General features: G+C 43.3%; 1 protein-coding gene across 1 annotated transcript; it reads right to left on the reverse strand.

Moving 5' to 3' along the window:
• Positions 1–1,228: 1,228 nt before the first annotated feature.
• Positions 1,229–12,851, reverse strand: LOC102778218 (NACHT, LRR and PYD domains-containing protein 3-like). The gene is made up of 9 exons (XM_087842246.1): positions 12,675–12,851; positions 11,743–12,043; positions 8,321–10,175; positions 7,955–8,128; positions 7,595–7,768; positions 7,314–7,487; positions 3,607–3,780; positions 2,016–2,062; positions 1,229–1,835 (listed from the first exon to the last, which is right to left on the reverse strand). Exons 1-9 carry the CDS (start codon positions 12,849–12,851, stop codon positions 1,306–1,308), a joined length of 3,606 nt encoding a protein of 1,201 aa, XP_087698372.1. The 3' UTR covers positions 1,229–1,305.
• Positions 12,852–15,321: the final 2,470 nt, after the last annotated feature.

The raw sequence follows: 15,321 nt of genomic DNA on the forward strand, positions 1-15,321 counted from the left end.
AGAGCAGAGGCATGGGCTCTATCAGCCGGTGTGAACACAGTCTACACTCGAGCAGCTATTAATGATGTTGGTTGACCCAAAACCTCGAGGCACAGCATTTGGGAAGCACTGATGCACTCTGCTCAACTAACAGCAGCAGATGCAGCTGAATGATGCATCATCCTGCACGCTGCAGCCATGATGCAGAGCTGGTGCGATTGTCTGCATAAGAAGGAAAGGACACATCAGTGCTTCCTTTAGCAGAGAAGACTTTGTAGCATCCTTGATGAAAGCAGAGGTGATAACACCATCCTGTCAGTCTGTTGCCTGAAGCTGCTTTACACTGACCAGCAAAGCTGCTGCAATATTACTCTCAGCAAACGAATCGATGATGCTGGAACTCGCTGCTCGCCTCTCGAGTCCCGCACGCCTGTGTTTTAAAAACTAAAAAGATGTTTATTAAAACCTGCTCGTACAGTTGTTTCCTGTCTGAAGCACGGGTCGTAATGCAGGTGTAACTCGTTATGTCCTCAGGTGTAGGGTCGTCACGATGGACAAAAGGCAGAGTGAAACTGGATCATCTTCTCAGCAGGAAGAGGAACAGGAACAGCTGAGCCTAATTTAATTTCAGCGTCACTGGAAATGAGTCTTATTCATATTTGAGCCTCTGTAATAAAGAGCTGTTTTCTCTGGACTGTCCTCATGTGGATAACACAAAACTGTGTCGCCACATGGGGTCAGCAGAGAGAAGGTCCAGCGTGAACTCTCACATCAGGCATGACTCGCTTCCTTTCTCCTGTCTGTGAAGTTTGGGTCTGCTTTATTCTCTAGTGATCAGATTTAGAGATGCACAAAATGCACAGTCAAAAGAAAATCACTTAAGAAGGAGGAAAAGATGCAGTTTATGCAGAAAAATGCAGAATCTGAGCTTCAGTTCGATGATTGAGTCTAAATCTGAAGATCAGAATGAAAGAAACACCCGTGCAACACTGTGTCAGCCGTGATGTGTGATCTGTAGGTTAATGCTGTATTTCCTTAAAACCTGTTTTTGTATATTTACATCTAAACCACAGAAACAGTCCAGTAATCTGACGAAATGAACATGTTTATGATGAAAATGTCACAGGTTGTCTGTATTATTCACCATCAGTCCATCCATCCGGTCCATTCTAGCGATTACATTCGCTGTGGCGCCACCAAGTGTCCACAAGTGTTCAGTGCGAGCCAGGGCTCTCTCCGAGGTCTGAGGACTTGACGCGACTCGGTCTAAACTAGCAGACGAGAAAAGAATAATAAACATCTGTTCGTGTGTGTCAGTGCGTGAACTCACTGGAGGATCTCGCTGCTACAGAGAGACACCGAGGAGTGATTGGACAACCAGAACCCAGGATACACAGGTTCAGTGAAGGTGGTGTTGAAGGTGTGGAGGTGGATCAGTGAGTCAGAGGAGATCCTGTAGAAGGACAGCGTGCCAGCAGGCCAGTCCACGTACACTGCTGCTCTGTCGAGGACAGAGGAGGAGGCGCGTGTTCCTCTGTTGTTGTGCATCGCATAGCACCCAACATGAGAGCACCTTAGACTCCACGAGTAGTTATTGTCTCCAAACCGAACCCTTTGGAAAGTGTTTCTGTTTTCTCTGTAACTCACTGCTATGTCAATCACTCCTTCCCACTCCACCTCCCAGTAACAGCGACCAGTCAGTCCACTGGTACACACCATTTGCACATATGAGAGAAACCTCTCTGAGTGAAAGGGATACGGCTGCTCGTCCACCACACGTGTCAGCTTCCTGTTGTTGTCAGATAGTTTGAGGTTTCTGTGTAATGTGTTTGTGTCCGGCACAAGTGCACAGAAATCTGATGGAGAGAGGAAACAGCAAACGCTTTATCGCCTGAAGCTTTTACGTGCTGCTTTATTCACACGCTGACTGTTAGTAAGAGGAAAAGTTCAGGAGTTTATTGTTTGGATCTCCAGTCAGACTGAGAATGAATGCACACACACACATTTCTGATTTAGATAAGTGAACACACACTCACACTTCTTCAGACCGGGTCTCAGCCTCTGCTCGCCACAATGTTCCAGCCTGGAGGAAGAAACAAAGTCTGATTAATATTAGGGTTGTCAAAATCAACATGGATTCATCACGATTAATCCGATTAAAATCTTTAACGCAATTAACGCATCTGCAGCGCTGAATGACTCAAAATCCCTGAAATGTCTCTGTCAACGCATTTGGGGCAGTTTGTCCAAGTAGAGTTACCTTTGCACATGTGCAGTCGATCTGCTAGTGACGGGCAGCAGAACCTAATCAATATGGATGATGACAAACAGCACACTGGCCCTCTCGGTGGGAAATTTGAGTATAAAAAGCAACAAGACGGAGCAGTCGACCGACATAAAGTATTGGGCACATTGTGCAGGAAGGAAGTTTCTTTTCAATCTCAGCTTAAACCATTAACACGGAGCTTACGTTAGTCGGAGATGCTGCTAGCACTTTTCAGCGCGCCCCCTAGCCTGCGATAAACCAATCTCACAGAGGGAACTCAGTAAGTCTACCTCGGACAAACTGACTGACACAATTACCAAGTGAATTGCAACAAACTGCAGATCTATTAATATTGTTGAGGACACAGGCTTTACAAGCATTTCACAAGTCTCCAACAAGAAGCACAATAATGTCAAAAATCCATCAGCTGTATGAAAGTGAAAAGGAGAAAAAGTCTTTAGCTGTAGCGAAACACGTCGCCCGACAGGAGACTGCTGGACTTCTGTCAGTAACAGTATCTTGGTGTTACTGCTGCTGGGGAGTAAAGTCATTTGCATTGAGAATAATGAACACAGAGGAGAGTTTTTGGTCTTAGTCAAAAATCTATCCATCAGCTTCAGCGTGTCCAGAACTCTGCTGCTCGTATCATCACCAGGACTCCTCCTGTGCACCACATCACTCCTGCTCTGCAGCAGCTTCACTGGCTTCTGGTTAAATACTGCATCAATTTCAAGATACTTTTGTGCACGTTCAAGGCTACCCATCATCTCTCGCCTTCATACCGCTCTGACCTGGTTCAGCTCGCCATCCCTTCTCCGTGTCTCACATCCTCCTCCTCTCTTTCTCTTCCCCCCGGCTAGCCACTGTGGGGTGCAGGGCTTTCTGCTGCTCTGCCCCCCCCCCCCCCATCATCCCTTCCTCCTGAGGTAAGAAACATCACTTCACTCCCTCTTTTTAAGTCCAGACTCAAAACTCACCTGTTCACATTAGCCTTTTCCACATAAATTTTTCCATCCTGCTACTTTAATTTATTTTATTTATTTGCTCAACGTTTTATCCTTATTATCTTATAAATTGTTATGTTGTTGTTATTGCTTGTGTACAGTGTCCTTGAGTGTTTTGAATGGTGCTTTCTTAAATAGAATGTACTATTATTATTATTGTTGTTATTAATAATAATACCAAGTACCGAGGTAGTGAGTAACTATGTAACCTTCTCAGTTATTTTGCAGCAGTGTTGAAAACATGACTGAAATAAATGTAATGAGTGAGGACAGGGACTCCTCAGTTTACTGTCAGTCTGCACTGTTGGAGCAGACAGTGAGCTGAAAGGCGTCAGCCTGCCAGTGTGCTGTTCATACCAGAGAGTTTCAAGTCTCCACTGAGGATCCTTCAGCCCAGCAGAAAGAAGCTTCACTCCTGAGGCTCCTGGGTGATTGTAGCTCAGATCCAGCTCTCTGAGATGGGAAGGATTGGAATTCAGAGATAAGGCCAGAGAAGTACAGCCCTCCTCTGTGATCTGGCAGCCTGACAGCCTGGAGACACACACACACACACACACACACACACACACACGCCCTATCTTAGCTTTTATTTTTCAATCGTTATTTTGTTGCAACTTAAAAATATAAAAAATAATGAAAAGAGTACCTGTGTATGATTTTGTCATAATGGTGAAAACTCTAATACAGAACTAAAGGATAGGATTTTGTCTCTATATATTTACATAATATATAATAAGTGCATTGTTGAAATAAATGCACACAACATGAATATACAGGGTGGGCCATTTATATGGATACACCGTAATAACATGGGAATGGTTGGTGATATTAAAGTCCTGTTTGTGGCACATTAGTATATGTGAGGGGGCAAACTCCTCAAGATGGGTGGTGACCATGGTGGCCATTTAGAAGTCGGCCATCTTGGATACAACTTTTGTTTTTTCAATAGGAAGAGGGCCATGTGACACATGTGCTGGAGCCACTCACTTGGAGCTTGGAAAGAAAAGCGTCTGGACTTCCTTAACTTTCTTGAAGACATTTCATCCGAGAAGCTTCTTCAGTTCTAAGATCAACTGGTGGAGAGTCCCAGATTTTAAGCACTATGGGAGTGTCCCCCCAAGAGGGTCATGGACCTCCTATTGATCCTCTACCTAATCACACGAGCCAAGGTGTGACAACAGGTGGGGGTCACAATCAGGGCTTATGACACCAACTGTCTGCAATCTATAATCCAGTTTGAGATCTTCCCAGACGCCTTAACGCCCACTCACATTTTGGGCCTTCTGACCTCAGTAAATCACATGATAGTGTAGGGCTAGGTCTCACAATGAGCACATCTGAAACCCTGGCTGATTTTGACCTACACCTGTTTTCACATCTTGGCTCATGTGATTAGGTAGAGGATCAATAGGGGGTCCACGACACTCTTGGGGACACTCCCAATAGGACTTAAATACCTAGGACTCTTCACCAGTTGCTCTTAGAACTAAAGAAGCTTCTTGGATGAAACGTCTTCAAGAAACTTAAAGAAGTCCAGATGCTTTTCTTTCCAATCCTCTGAGACTCATTCTCTTCTTCTTTTTGAGGTTTCTGCTGCCTGAGGTATTCACAGAGCATATGATCAATTGTTGCCATCTCCCTGATGTACTTATGGATCTTTGATGTCTCATCCTGGACTGTGGTACTGACACTCACCAGTCCCCGGCCTCCTTCCTTCCGTTTGGCATACAGCCTCAGGGTGCTGGATTTGGAGTAAAACCCTCCATGCATGAAAAAGAGCTTTCGTGTCTTAATGTCAGTGGCTTCTATCTCCTTCTTTGCCCAGCAAGGTGCCTGATCACAGCCAGGGTGTGGGTGTTGATAGCCTGGATCTTGTTCTTACTTACGTTCAGCTGACTCCTCAGGACTTGCCTGACCCTCTGCAGGTACTTGGTGGTTGCAGCTTTCCTAGAGACCTCTTCATGGTTCCCATTTGCCTGTGGTGCCCCAGGTACTTGTAACTGTCCTTAATATCTGCAATGCCACCTTCTGGTAATGTAATCTCCTCACTTCTGACTACCTTCCCTCTCTTTGTTACTATCCGACTACACTTCTCTAATCTGAATGACATTCTGATGTCGCTGCTCTACATCCTAGTGGTATGAATTCCTCAATGTCTTCTCCACTCCTGGTATTCATCTTGATGTCATCCAAAGAGAGGAGGTGGCTAACAATTGCTCCATTCTGTAGTCGGTATCCGTAGCCTCTCTTGTCAACGATCTGGCTGAGGTGGTTCAGGCCTATGCATAACAGCAGTAAGGACAAAGCATCTCTTTGGTAAATCTCTCACTTTAGGGTGTAATTTGCTTGAAGGTGGCCTAAGGTTCCTGTTGATCTTATATAATTCTAGTACAGGAGCTGAAGCAGGATGGGACTTTTCCCTCCTGATAATCCTTGAGGATTAGGGCTATCAGTTAGCCATTCTGGGTGTGTCTCATCCATTAGCAGCAGGTATATTTGTGCTGCTAGACACATGTGGAATGCAGTTAGCGTCATGTCAAGGGCTGGTACTGTCCATCTCTTCATACTTGAGACTCTTTCTTGGATGTCTCCCACTGTGATGGTTACTGGATCCTGTTCAGGGAGATTGACATGGTCTGCTCTTAGATCCACTAGCCATTGAACATTGTTGTTATAAGTTGAGTCTTCTCCCATATGGTCTTCTAGTATTGCTCAGTCTCCAACTTTGGTGGGGCTGCTCTCAAATTGTTTTCCTGCCATTGACACTACACATCAGTGGAGAACAGTTGGTTTATTCTCCTGGCTTCCAACTTTCTCATATACCTCTTCAAATGGGTAGCTGTGAGTCTTTGCTTAGCAGTTCCCAAGGCCTCGGGTATGGACAGCTTGCTGTGCTTCTTAGTCACCCATTTCTTAATCACAACTTTCTGCCACTAACTTCTGTGCTATCTTGATTTTGTCTGTTCAAGTTGTAGCCAAGCATCTCATCATCCCCACCCAATCTAGGAGGGTGGGGATGATGACGACCTGACGTCCTGGCACCCCCTTGCCGTAGCACTTGTGTTGTACCTCATCAATCTCTAAGGAACACTAAACTACCAGTTGTTTTGCCATTGGTCCAAATGTTGGGTGTCAAAGAATGGGTGTCCATAGGATCCACATCCTCTTCATGTAACCCTTTGAGCTGGAATTACTTTCCATTCCAACAGGTCCCCATTCTCATCCCTTGTTCACTTATGGATTCTTGTTCCACTTCTCGTCAATGTATCCTAGTTCCTCTGCACCTGACACAGACCTTGTTAATCCAGGTGAAATCTGACATAGGATGTCTTCAGTGCACTTTCTACATGTTTCCTCTTACTATTCAAATCGACATCCCTCCTAAAAACCTTTCTGTGAAACCCATCATACTTAACATTTAGTATTTTCTGGGTCTTAATAAGTGCTCTGAGGTCATCCTTCATATTGCCCAAGGACATCACATAATGACAGTGGAATGGTCAGGTTATATTTCCTCATCTCGCTCATCACCAGCTCCGGAGCTAACTCATCTCTCAGCCCAGTTGTCTCCTCTGTAGCTCATCAATGATAACAAGTGCTGTTCCATGTAATATCACTGACATGCTCAGTACCGTAATTTAGTCTTGTGTGTAAACACTGGACTCTAAAATAACAAAAAAATGAAAATCCCAGGAGTAAAAAAGAAGTGACAAATAACAAAACAACAAAGCATGAAAGAGCTACTGTAACTGCTGTAACTCAGCAAGGCAATTTAGAGGTTAACAAAAGCACTCTCATAGGTATTGAAAGTTTGCAAAGATGCAAACTTACAAAGAAAATAGTTAGCAGTTAGGGGTTAGATGTCCCAGTTATTAGTGAATGGATTAGAGCTATATTTTAAAACAATCTACTCAAATAATCTTAGAAGTTATTGTGAAGGCTGAAGTCAACTCTTGTACTGTTTTAGAGTAACAAAGTGAGCCGATTTTGCCAAACATAATTCTGGAGCCAATATATAAAAACAATGACAGTTTCCTCCTGTTTGCAAGGGGTAATCGTCTTACTTGAGAGTCTCTAGTGCACAGTCAGAATCCTTCAGTCCAGCAGAGAGTAGCGTCACGCCTAAATCACGCAGATCGTTGTTACTCATGTCCAGCATTCTCAGACTTAACACCTGGGAGCTGAGTACTAACGACAATTGGTGGCAGCATTTCTCTGTAAGGCCAGTTTGATTCAACCTGATGAAAAAAAAAATTCTTGTAGCCTTAGTTTATCTTTTTATAATCAAGGTAAGTATAAATAGTGCAACAGAGCACTACATAGATATTTCACAATGTGATCTGACCTGAGCGTCTGTAGGTTACAGTGATGATGAACCATTCCAGCAGAGAGTAGACTCACTCCTGAATCCTTCAGGTCATTGTTACTCAGGTCCAGGTCTCTCAGACTGGAGAACTGGGAGTTGAGAAATAGTGAGAAGTCCTGGCAGCATTTTGCTGTGAGATTGGTTTGATTCAACCTGACAGAAAGCAACGAACAGCAATAAATATGCTTGCATTTATATACTGTCCACCTGTTTGGAGTCAGACAGCATTAATTCCTATACAGTTGTGTTTATGAGTTAAAGTACAAACAAACAATGATGATAAATGATAAACATGGAACACAATCCACTGCAGCATTACAATACAACATTTCAGCTTACCTGAGGCTCTGTAGTGTACAGTGAGGAGTCTCCAGTATTGCAGAGAGCAACTTCAGACCCAATCCCTGCAAATTGTTGTTACTCAAGTCCAGTTCTCTCAGATTGGAGGACTGGGAACTGAGAACTGAAGACAAAGCTTCACAGCTTCTCTCTGACAGATTACAGCCACTCAATCTGTAGAGGAAATAGCAGCTGTTTATATGCTATAAAAAACTACTGTAGTAATTATAAAATGAATAATTATATTATTGTTTGAACAAATTTCCTCATGAGATATAATGACTATTAATTTTACATAATTTAAATAATTTAACAAAAACTAGCACCTGTGATGCTATTGCAATATCTGGTTATCTGTGCACCTACAGAGCTTTGGTGGAGGCTTTGACCACTGGCAAAAGCCTCAAAAAAGCTTCTTCTGAAGCAGAAGCAGAGTACTTCTTCAGGTCAAAAACATGCAGATCTTCTTCTGATGACAGTAAGATGAAGACCAAAGCTGACCACTGAGCTGGAGAAAGTTCATACGTGGACAGGCTTCCTGAACTTAGATACTGTTGGATCTCCTCTATTAGAGAAGAATCATTTAGTTCATTCAGACAGTGGAGAAGATTAATGTTTCTCTCTGGAGACAGATTCTCACTGAGCTTCTCCTTGATATACTGGATTGTTTTCTGGTTGGTTTTTGACCGACAGTCTGTTTTTTTCAGTAGGCTCTGTAGTTTATCCTGATTGGTCTGCAGTGAAAGACCCAAGAGGAAGCGAAGGAACAAGTCCAGGTGTCCGTTTGGACTCTGTAAGGCCCTGTCAATCGAAATTTTGTTGATCTTCTTTGAAGATATTTTACTGAAAAGCAGTTGAAGGATTTTCAGAGACAGTGGTGGTGAAAGCATCACATTTTTGTTGCCATTTATAAGCGACATCCTCACATAAAGAGCGGCCAGAAACTCCTGAACGCTCAGATGGACGAAGCTGAACATCTTGTCTTTCCCTTTCCTTCCTCGATCTTCTTTGAAGATCTCTGTGAACACTCCTGAGCACACCGAGGCTTCACTGAAATCAATGCCGCTCTCTCTCAGATCTTTCTCATAGAAGATCAGGTTGCCCTTTTCCAGCTGCTCAAAGGCCAGTTTTGCTAATGACTTAATGTATTGAATTCTCTTCTCTGGGCCATACTTTTCTTTTGTCCGATCAATCTGAAACACCAGGAACTCTGCGTACATCTCAGTCAGAGTCTTGGGCAGCTCTCCTCCCTTTCTGGTTTTCAACACATCCTCCAGAACTGTTGCAGTGATCCAGCAGAAGACTGGGATGTGGCACATGATGTGGAGGCTTCGTGATGTCTCGATATGGGAGATGAGTTTGTCAGCCTCCTCCTTACCTTTGACTCTCTTCCTGAAGTACTCCTCTTTCTGTGGGTCTGTGAACCCCCTGACCTCAGTCGTACTGCTGATAAACTCTCGAGGGATCTGATTGGCCGCTGCAGGCCGTGTGGTTACCCAGATGCGAGCTGAGCGTAGCAGTTTCCCATTGATGAGTTTCCTCAGCAGGACATCTGTTTTAGTTGCCTTTTTGACATCGACAGAGCGAATGTCTTCAGAATGAAGGTCGAGATGAAGGCGGCTCTCATCCAGCCCATCAAACACAAACAGAAGTTTGAATTTACTCTTGTCATAGTTGGTGATTCCTGATGACTGAACATCTGTAAAGATGTAATTAAGAGCCTCCTGTGGGATGCCTACAGTTTCTGGGATGCATTCATGAATGAGCTCTGCCAAACTGAACTTTTCTCCCTTCAGAGGATTCAGCTGACGGAAGGTGAAGGGGAAAATCAGATGCACATCTTGATTGGATCTATGCTCAGCCCAGTCCAAAACAAACTTGTGAACAAGGAAAGTTTTTCCAATTCCTGCGATTCCATTGGTCATCACTGTTTTGATGGGTCTGTAGTCTCCTGAAGGATGTTTGAACATGTCTGTGGGTCTAATAGGTTTCTCTGGCTCTGCTGGCTTCCATACTTTCTCAATCTGCCGGACCTCATGCTGTGTGTTGATATGTACATCATACCCAGCTGTGATGTACAGCTCTGTGTAGATATCAACCAGACGCTGTTTATCTTCTGCCCAACCTTCTTGCGTGCACATAAACTTGTCCTGGAAGTTTGATTGAAGCATTTGCTGGAAAAACTTGATGGGGTGAGGCTCTGGTACTGGAACCACCACATCTGTATCAAACATGAGGGGAAAAATACAAAGTGTGCTGTGTATATTTCACAAATACCCATGTTGTTGTTGGAAGCAGTAAACAAAAAGTTCCATAAAGTTAAGCTTTCATTGTTCAGAGGAAGATCAATAGTACAACAGCACTGGTAAAAAAAAAAAATGTTAAGCCAGAGTTAAAATGTCCTCAGGGTACTGAATTTAGTGAATCCCTGGCCCTGGATCCAGCCCTCTGGATGAAACTACTTGCTAGGTGTAAGGAACCTATGTTGTCACACAGCAAGCAGGTAATGCTCATTATGAGGTGGCCTCACTTCCTTGTGACAATTAAAGCCCACGCAGCAGATGTTGCTGCATTGCAACAGCAGTTTACTTATGTATTCTCCCCTCTGCCCTCTGACCATCCTCATAAAATACTTCTATGATCTCAGAAGGACCTGACACAACTCCGTAACTGTGGTTTGTGTTTTTTTATTGTTATCACACAATCTGCTATATGTCACCTTTTGGGACCTTACAGTGCACGCTGCCCTGGCTCCAGTGCTCTCCTCCAGCAGCAGCCTCCTCTCCAGGCCTGACTGCTACTGAAATAGGGAATGCAAAATGCTCACTGGCTGTGCAAAACCAGCCTCCCTGACACCAAACCCTGAACTTGCTGCTCCACTCCTCCCCTGCAGCTGAGCCACCAACCACACAGTCTTCCAGGTCGGCTGCAGCATAAGGACGCAGCGACCAGTCTCTGAGACGCTGGAACGTGGCAGGGGCACCGAACAAGCCGAACATTAGTGTAACGAACTGGTACAAACCTTAAAGAGTGGAGAAGACCCTTTTTTACTTCGACTCTGCAGACCAGGCAATCTGCCAGTAGCCCTCGGTTAAATCCAGCATCGGCATGGGATAAGCATCAAACTGTGACACCTCATTCACCTTGCGATAGTCTACGCAGAACCATATAGATCCATCTTTCTTCACTACCAGAACTATGGGGCTACACCAAGCGATGTGTGACTCTTCTATTACTCCCAGCTTCAAAACTTCCACCAATTCCCTTTGCATGATTTGTCTTCTGTGCTCCAGTAACCTGTAGGGTCGTGAACGCACCATCACGCCAGGCCGCTTGTCAAATTGATGCACCATAACAGTCATACAGCTGGGTAAGGGGGAGAACACATTTGCAAAATGCTGTTGCAATGCAGCAACATCCACAACATCCACATCCACGCCTGTGTGTGATGGTCATCACAAATGAAGGGAGGCAGGAATGGTGGAATCTGGAGTCCAACCAACGATCCTACTACTGCACATTCACCTAATGTATATATCATATATAATGTTCTAATGTCCTTCCTCCACTCCCTCAGTTAGCAGTTATAGTGGAAGTGAGATAGCAGTAGGACAAGTAAAGATTTTCTTTGTAAACTTTTTACCAAAACCCTTAATATTATTGTCTACATTTATCATGTGTGTCCAGCACTTTGGGCAGTGGTTGCTGTTTTTAAAGTGCTCTATAAATAAAGTTGGCTCAGTTATGTCTTTCAAGACTTCCTTAAATACCCAAAATTCCAATTTTACCTTCAGGGTGAGGAAGAGGAGCCTGTGTGTGTGAGAGAGAAGACAAGCTCTGCAACAGGTCATTCCTGCTGATCCTTTCTAGAACCTTTCTGGTCACCTCCACAGCTCCTGGAAGTCTGTAGATCTGTACCATCAGACTCACGGTGTCCCGCCTTTCTGCTTTTTCCAGCTGACATGCTTTGATTGATGGGAGGCCTTCCAGGCAGCTGTCCTGCTGCAGGAACCACTTAAAGTCATCAAACTCCTTTCCTCTCAACTCCTCCAGAATGTCCAAGAGGTCGACTGACGTCATGAGAGCTCCCTGATAGTCAGACAATAAAAGTCAATTCAATTCAACTACATTAAATGTATGTGTATCTATATGTATATGTATGTGTATATATATATATATATATGTATATATACATACATACATGTATATATACATGTATGTATATATACAAGTATATATACATGTATGTATATATACATGTATATATACATACATGTATGTATATATAAATACATACATGTATGTATTTATATATACATGTATGTATTTATATATACATATGTATATAGATAGATAGATAGATAGATAGATAGATAGATTGAACTTGAACCTGATATTTAATACCACTGCACAACATCTCACTTTACTTTAATGGTACAATCCACTTTGTATTGTCTCATTCCTGTCTTGGTTTATTGTACATAGATATAGTTGCTAATAGTACCTTTTTATCTCTTAACCCAAATTTAGCGAGTTATTATTTATTTGTAATTTCTAGTTTCATATCTCTTGCACATAGATTATTTATATTCTTAGAATATATTAAAAGAAGAATATAAATAATCTATCTCCATTTTTTTTATAAATGCACCATGCATTTATAAGAATGGCATTTCGGTACGCTGTATACTGTGTATATTGTTGTATTGACAATAAAGACCTTAAATCTTGAGTCTTGGAAGGCAGCTCTGAACACCACATCCAGAACACCTTGGATTTCGTACAGAGGGTGAGAGATGTCATTAGGGAGGCAGATGAAACAATGGTCTCGTACAATGTTACATCTGTCCTCCATCTCTGAATGGAGGAGGGGACCTAAGGGTACATCTGTCACCATGTTACAATGCTGTGATTGCAGTCATTCCCTGACTCTCTGTGAATGGGACTCATGGTTATTGATCAGTGATCTCTGATCAATGGGCTTCTCTATAATACAGTCAGCTGCACTGATAGCAATGTGGAATTGGACATATAGGAAGTGGAATTGTTTTGCCCCCTTTCTCTAAACTACTCAAAAACTATATTGTTTACATGAAAATACTTACAGTATTACTGGTGTCTTTTTCCTTTAAATTACAAAATGTTCCTTTTCACCTCAATAAGAAACGCGTAATATTTTATCTGAATACCAGACGGGACGGTTGGCAACTCTAATAACTTATGAACAAAATAAAGTTCAACATCATTACCTTCATAGCACCCACCCAGCTGTATAGAAACTCCGTCATGCTAGCTAGTACGGAAAAAGTCAGAATAACGAAAATAAACTCCACCTAAACTTGGTTTATATCTGACCCAGATAGACTGCAGGTCATAACTTCTTACCTGAAGTTCAGTTCACACTTGGACCAGTGGCCGCCTCGGGTCTCTTTTCCTCCTGCCTCCACTTTTCCTCATCCACCTGCTGCCTCCACCACTTGCTAATGTTATTGAATCGGTGGAAGGTCCGCGATAGCCACCACATGAAGTAACGAGTAACGACCCTATCTAAATCCCAGTAACGACTAACGCGTTCCTGATTTTGGCATAATAACTAGTTACCGTGCTCGTTACCACAATAATAACGTAGTTACTGTAACGCGTTACTTAATAACGTGTTAGTCCCAACACTGGTTAACAGTGATCTGTAAGTAACAGTGTGTTTAACACTCACCCCAAAACAAGTTTAAGTCTCACTCACTTCAATGTAAGCAGTAGAGTCATGTGGAGAGCTGTACAAAACTGAGAAACAGGAAATATGTATACACCATTTCCTCAATCTGTAGCAAAAGTACAGGGTTGGCTAATGTGTTGTGACTCACTTCACATCCTGTTACTGTAACTTTAACACAAAGCTGAGAAACTCACTCTGAAACATCTGAGCATGTACAGATCGAGTTAAATCTGAATGCACAGAAACCAGCAGACTGAGGGGACCAACCAATCACCACGCTCGTAACGACGGGTCAGTGATGACATGAAGTCAGGGGTGTTTCAGGCATAGAGCTGAAAAAAGAACCAAACAGGAAGTGCATCATTTCCTTGTGTGAACACAGCTGATTCACGATACGTAGCACACGCTGTCTGAGCAGCTTCACACAAAACATAGGTGAACTGACCCTTTAAACCTGCGAGAGTTAACCAGCTGTAGTTAAAAGATGGACACGGCCTGTCCCTGCTGTCACTTGATGGGAGGTACCTCGGACAGGCTGCGGACCACACAGAGTGGACAGTGAGGCTCCTGGATAACACAGACCCCGTCACCTCTCGTTTCGATTACTGTAATTCTCTCCTCTGTGGTCTCCTCATAAATCTCTCCATAAACTTCAGTTAGTTCAAAATACAGCTGCTCGTATTATATCCAGAATTAGATCCACTGAACATATAACAGCTGTTAGCTTCCAGTTTCTGCTTCTTACTTTCAAAGCCTTCATAACCTCGCTCCTCCATATTTATCTGATCTCCTCCGTACGTGCTCGCACGCTCCTACGCTCTTCTTCAGCCTCCCGTCTGTTTGCTCCACCTGCTCGCCTGACCTCCACAGGACTCAGAGCCGTTAGTTGTTCTGCCCCGAGACATTGGTCGTGTCCAAATTCATGGGCTGCTTCCTCCTGAGCCGCATTTGTAGACCGATTACGTCACAGCGACGCGACGAAGGCTGTCCAAATTCGTAGACTCCTCCGAATGCAGCCGACAAATGCGTCCTCCTTTTCCCCGAATTTGAAGGATGGGTCGGGTGTGTCCTTCATGGCCCACCATATCCCAGAATTCATAGCGCCGCCCAGCCAAACTCCAGTTTCCAATAATGGCGGCCGCTACTAAGTTTTAAAATTACTCTTATTAATCTTTCTGGGTCACAAAATAAACTTTTAACATATTTTCAGGCGAGAAAGTAGCTGTGTAAACATCAAATATCTGCTCGGTTTATCAAGATATCACATATTTGCAAAAGTGCTTCGACGTTTTCAGAGACGTCTGCTACCCACCAGCTCGATAGCAAGCCGGGAGCTCGAGGGTCACTGGAGCCGCCGAGAACGGCACAACTCCCGGCACATCATGTTCAGATCACCGCGGAGTTTCGCTGCTCGGATTAAACGTAATATAAAAGTCACTTAGACAACCTAAAAATTTTATTGTTGGGCTTTTTTCAGTGTTTTATTTGTTCGTGAGTAAATCGGTTTGGCTGAAATTAAAGTTATTAGATTAGATAAAATAAAACTTTATTAATCCCCCCGGTGGTTTTCACACACCTGAATAAACGTCAAACAGAAAACTGATTAAACAGACGGTCGAGAGTTTACGCCAGTGTCCTGTTATATTTTAGATCG

Source organism: Neolamprologus brichardi, chromosome 6, assembly GCF_056152115.1.
Source record: "Neolamprologus brichardi isolate AB-2024 chromosome 6, ASM5615211v1, whole genome shotgun sequence".
In the NCBI taxonomy this organism is placed as follows: Eukaryota; Metazoa; Chordata; class Actinopteri; order Cichliformes; family Cichlidae; genus Neolamprologus; species Neolamprologus brichardi.

What these genes read in the sequence shown, in the direction of transcription:
- LOC102778218 (XM_087842246.1), bottom strand. Translation starts at nt 12,851, where the DNA reads ATGGTGACAGATGTACCCTTAGGTCCCCTCCTCCATTCAGAGATGGAG. An exon ending in TCCTCTTCCTCACCCTGAAG is followed by an intron (nt 10,176 to 11,742) that starts GTAAAATTGGAA and finishes TGTTTGATACAG; the next exon opens with ATGTGGTGGTTCCAGTACCA. An exon ending in AAAGCCTCCACCAAAGCTCT is followed by an intron (nt 8,129 to 8,320) that starts GTAGGTGCACAG and finishes TTTCCTCTACAG; the next exon opens with ATTGAGTGGCTGTAATCTGT.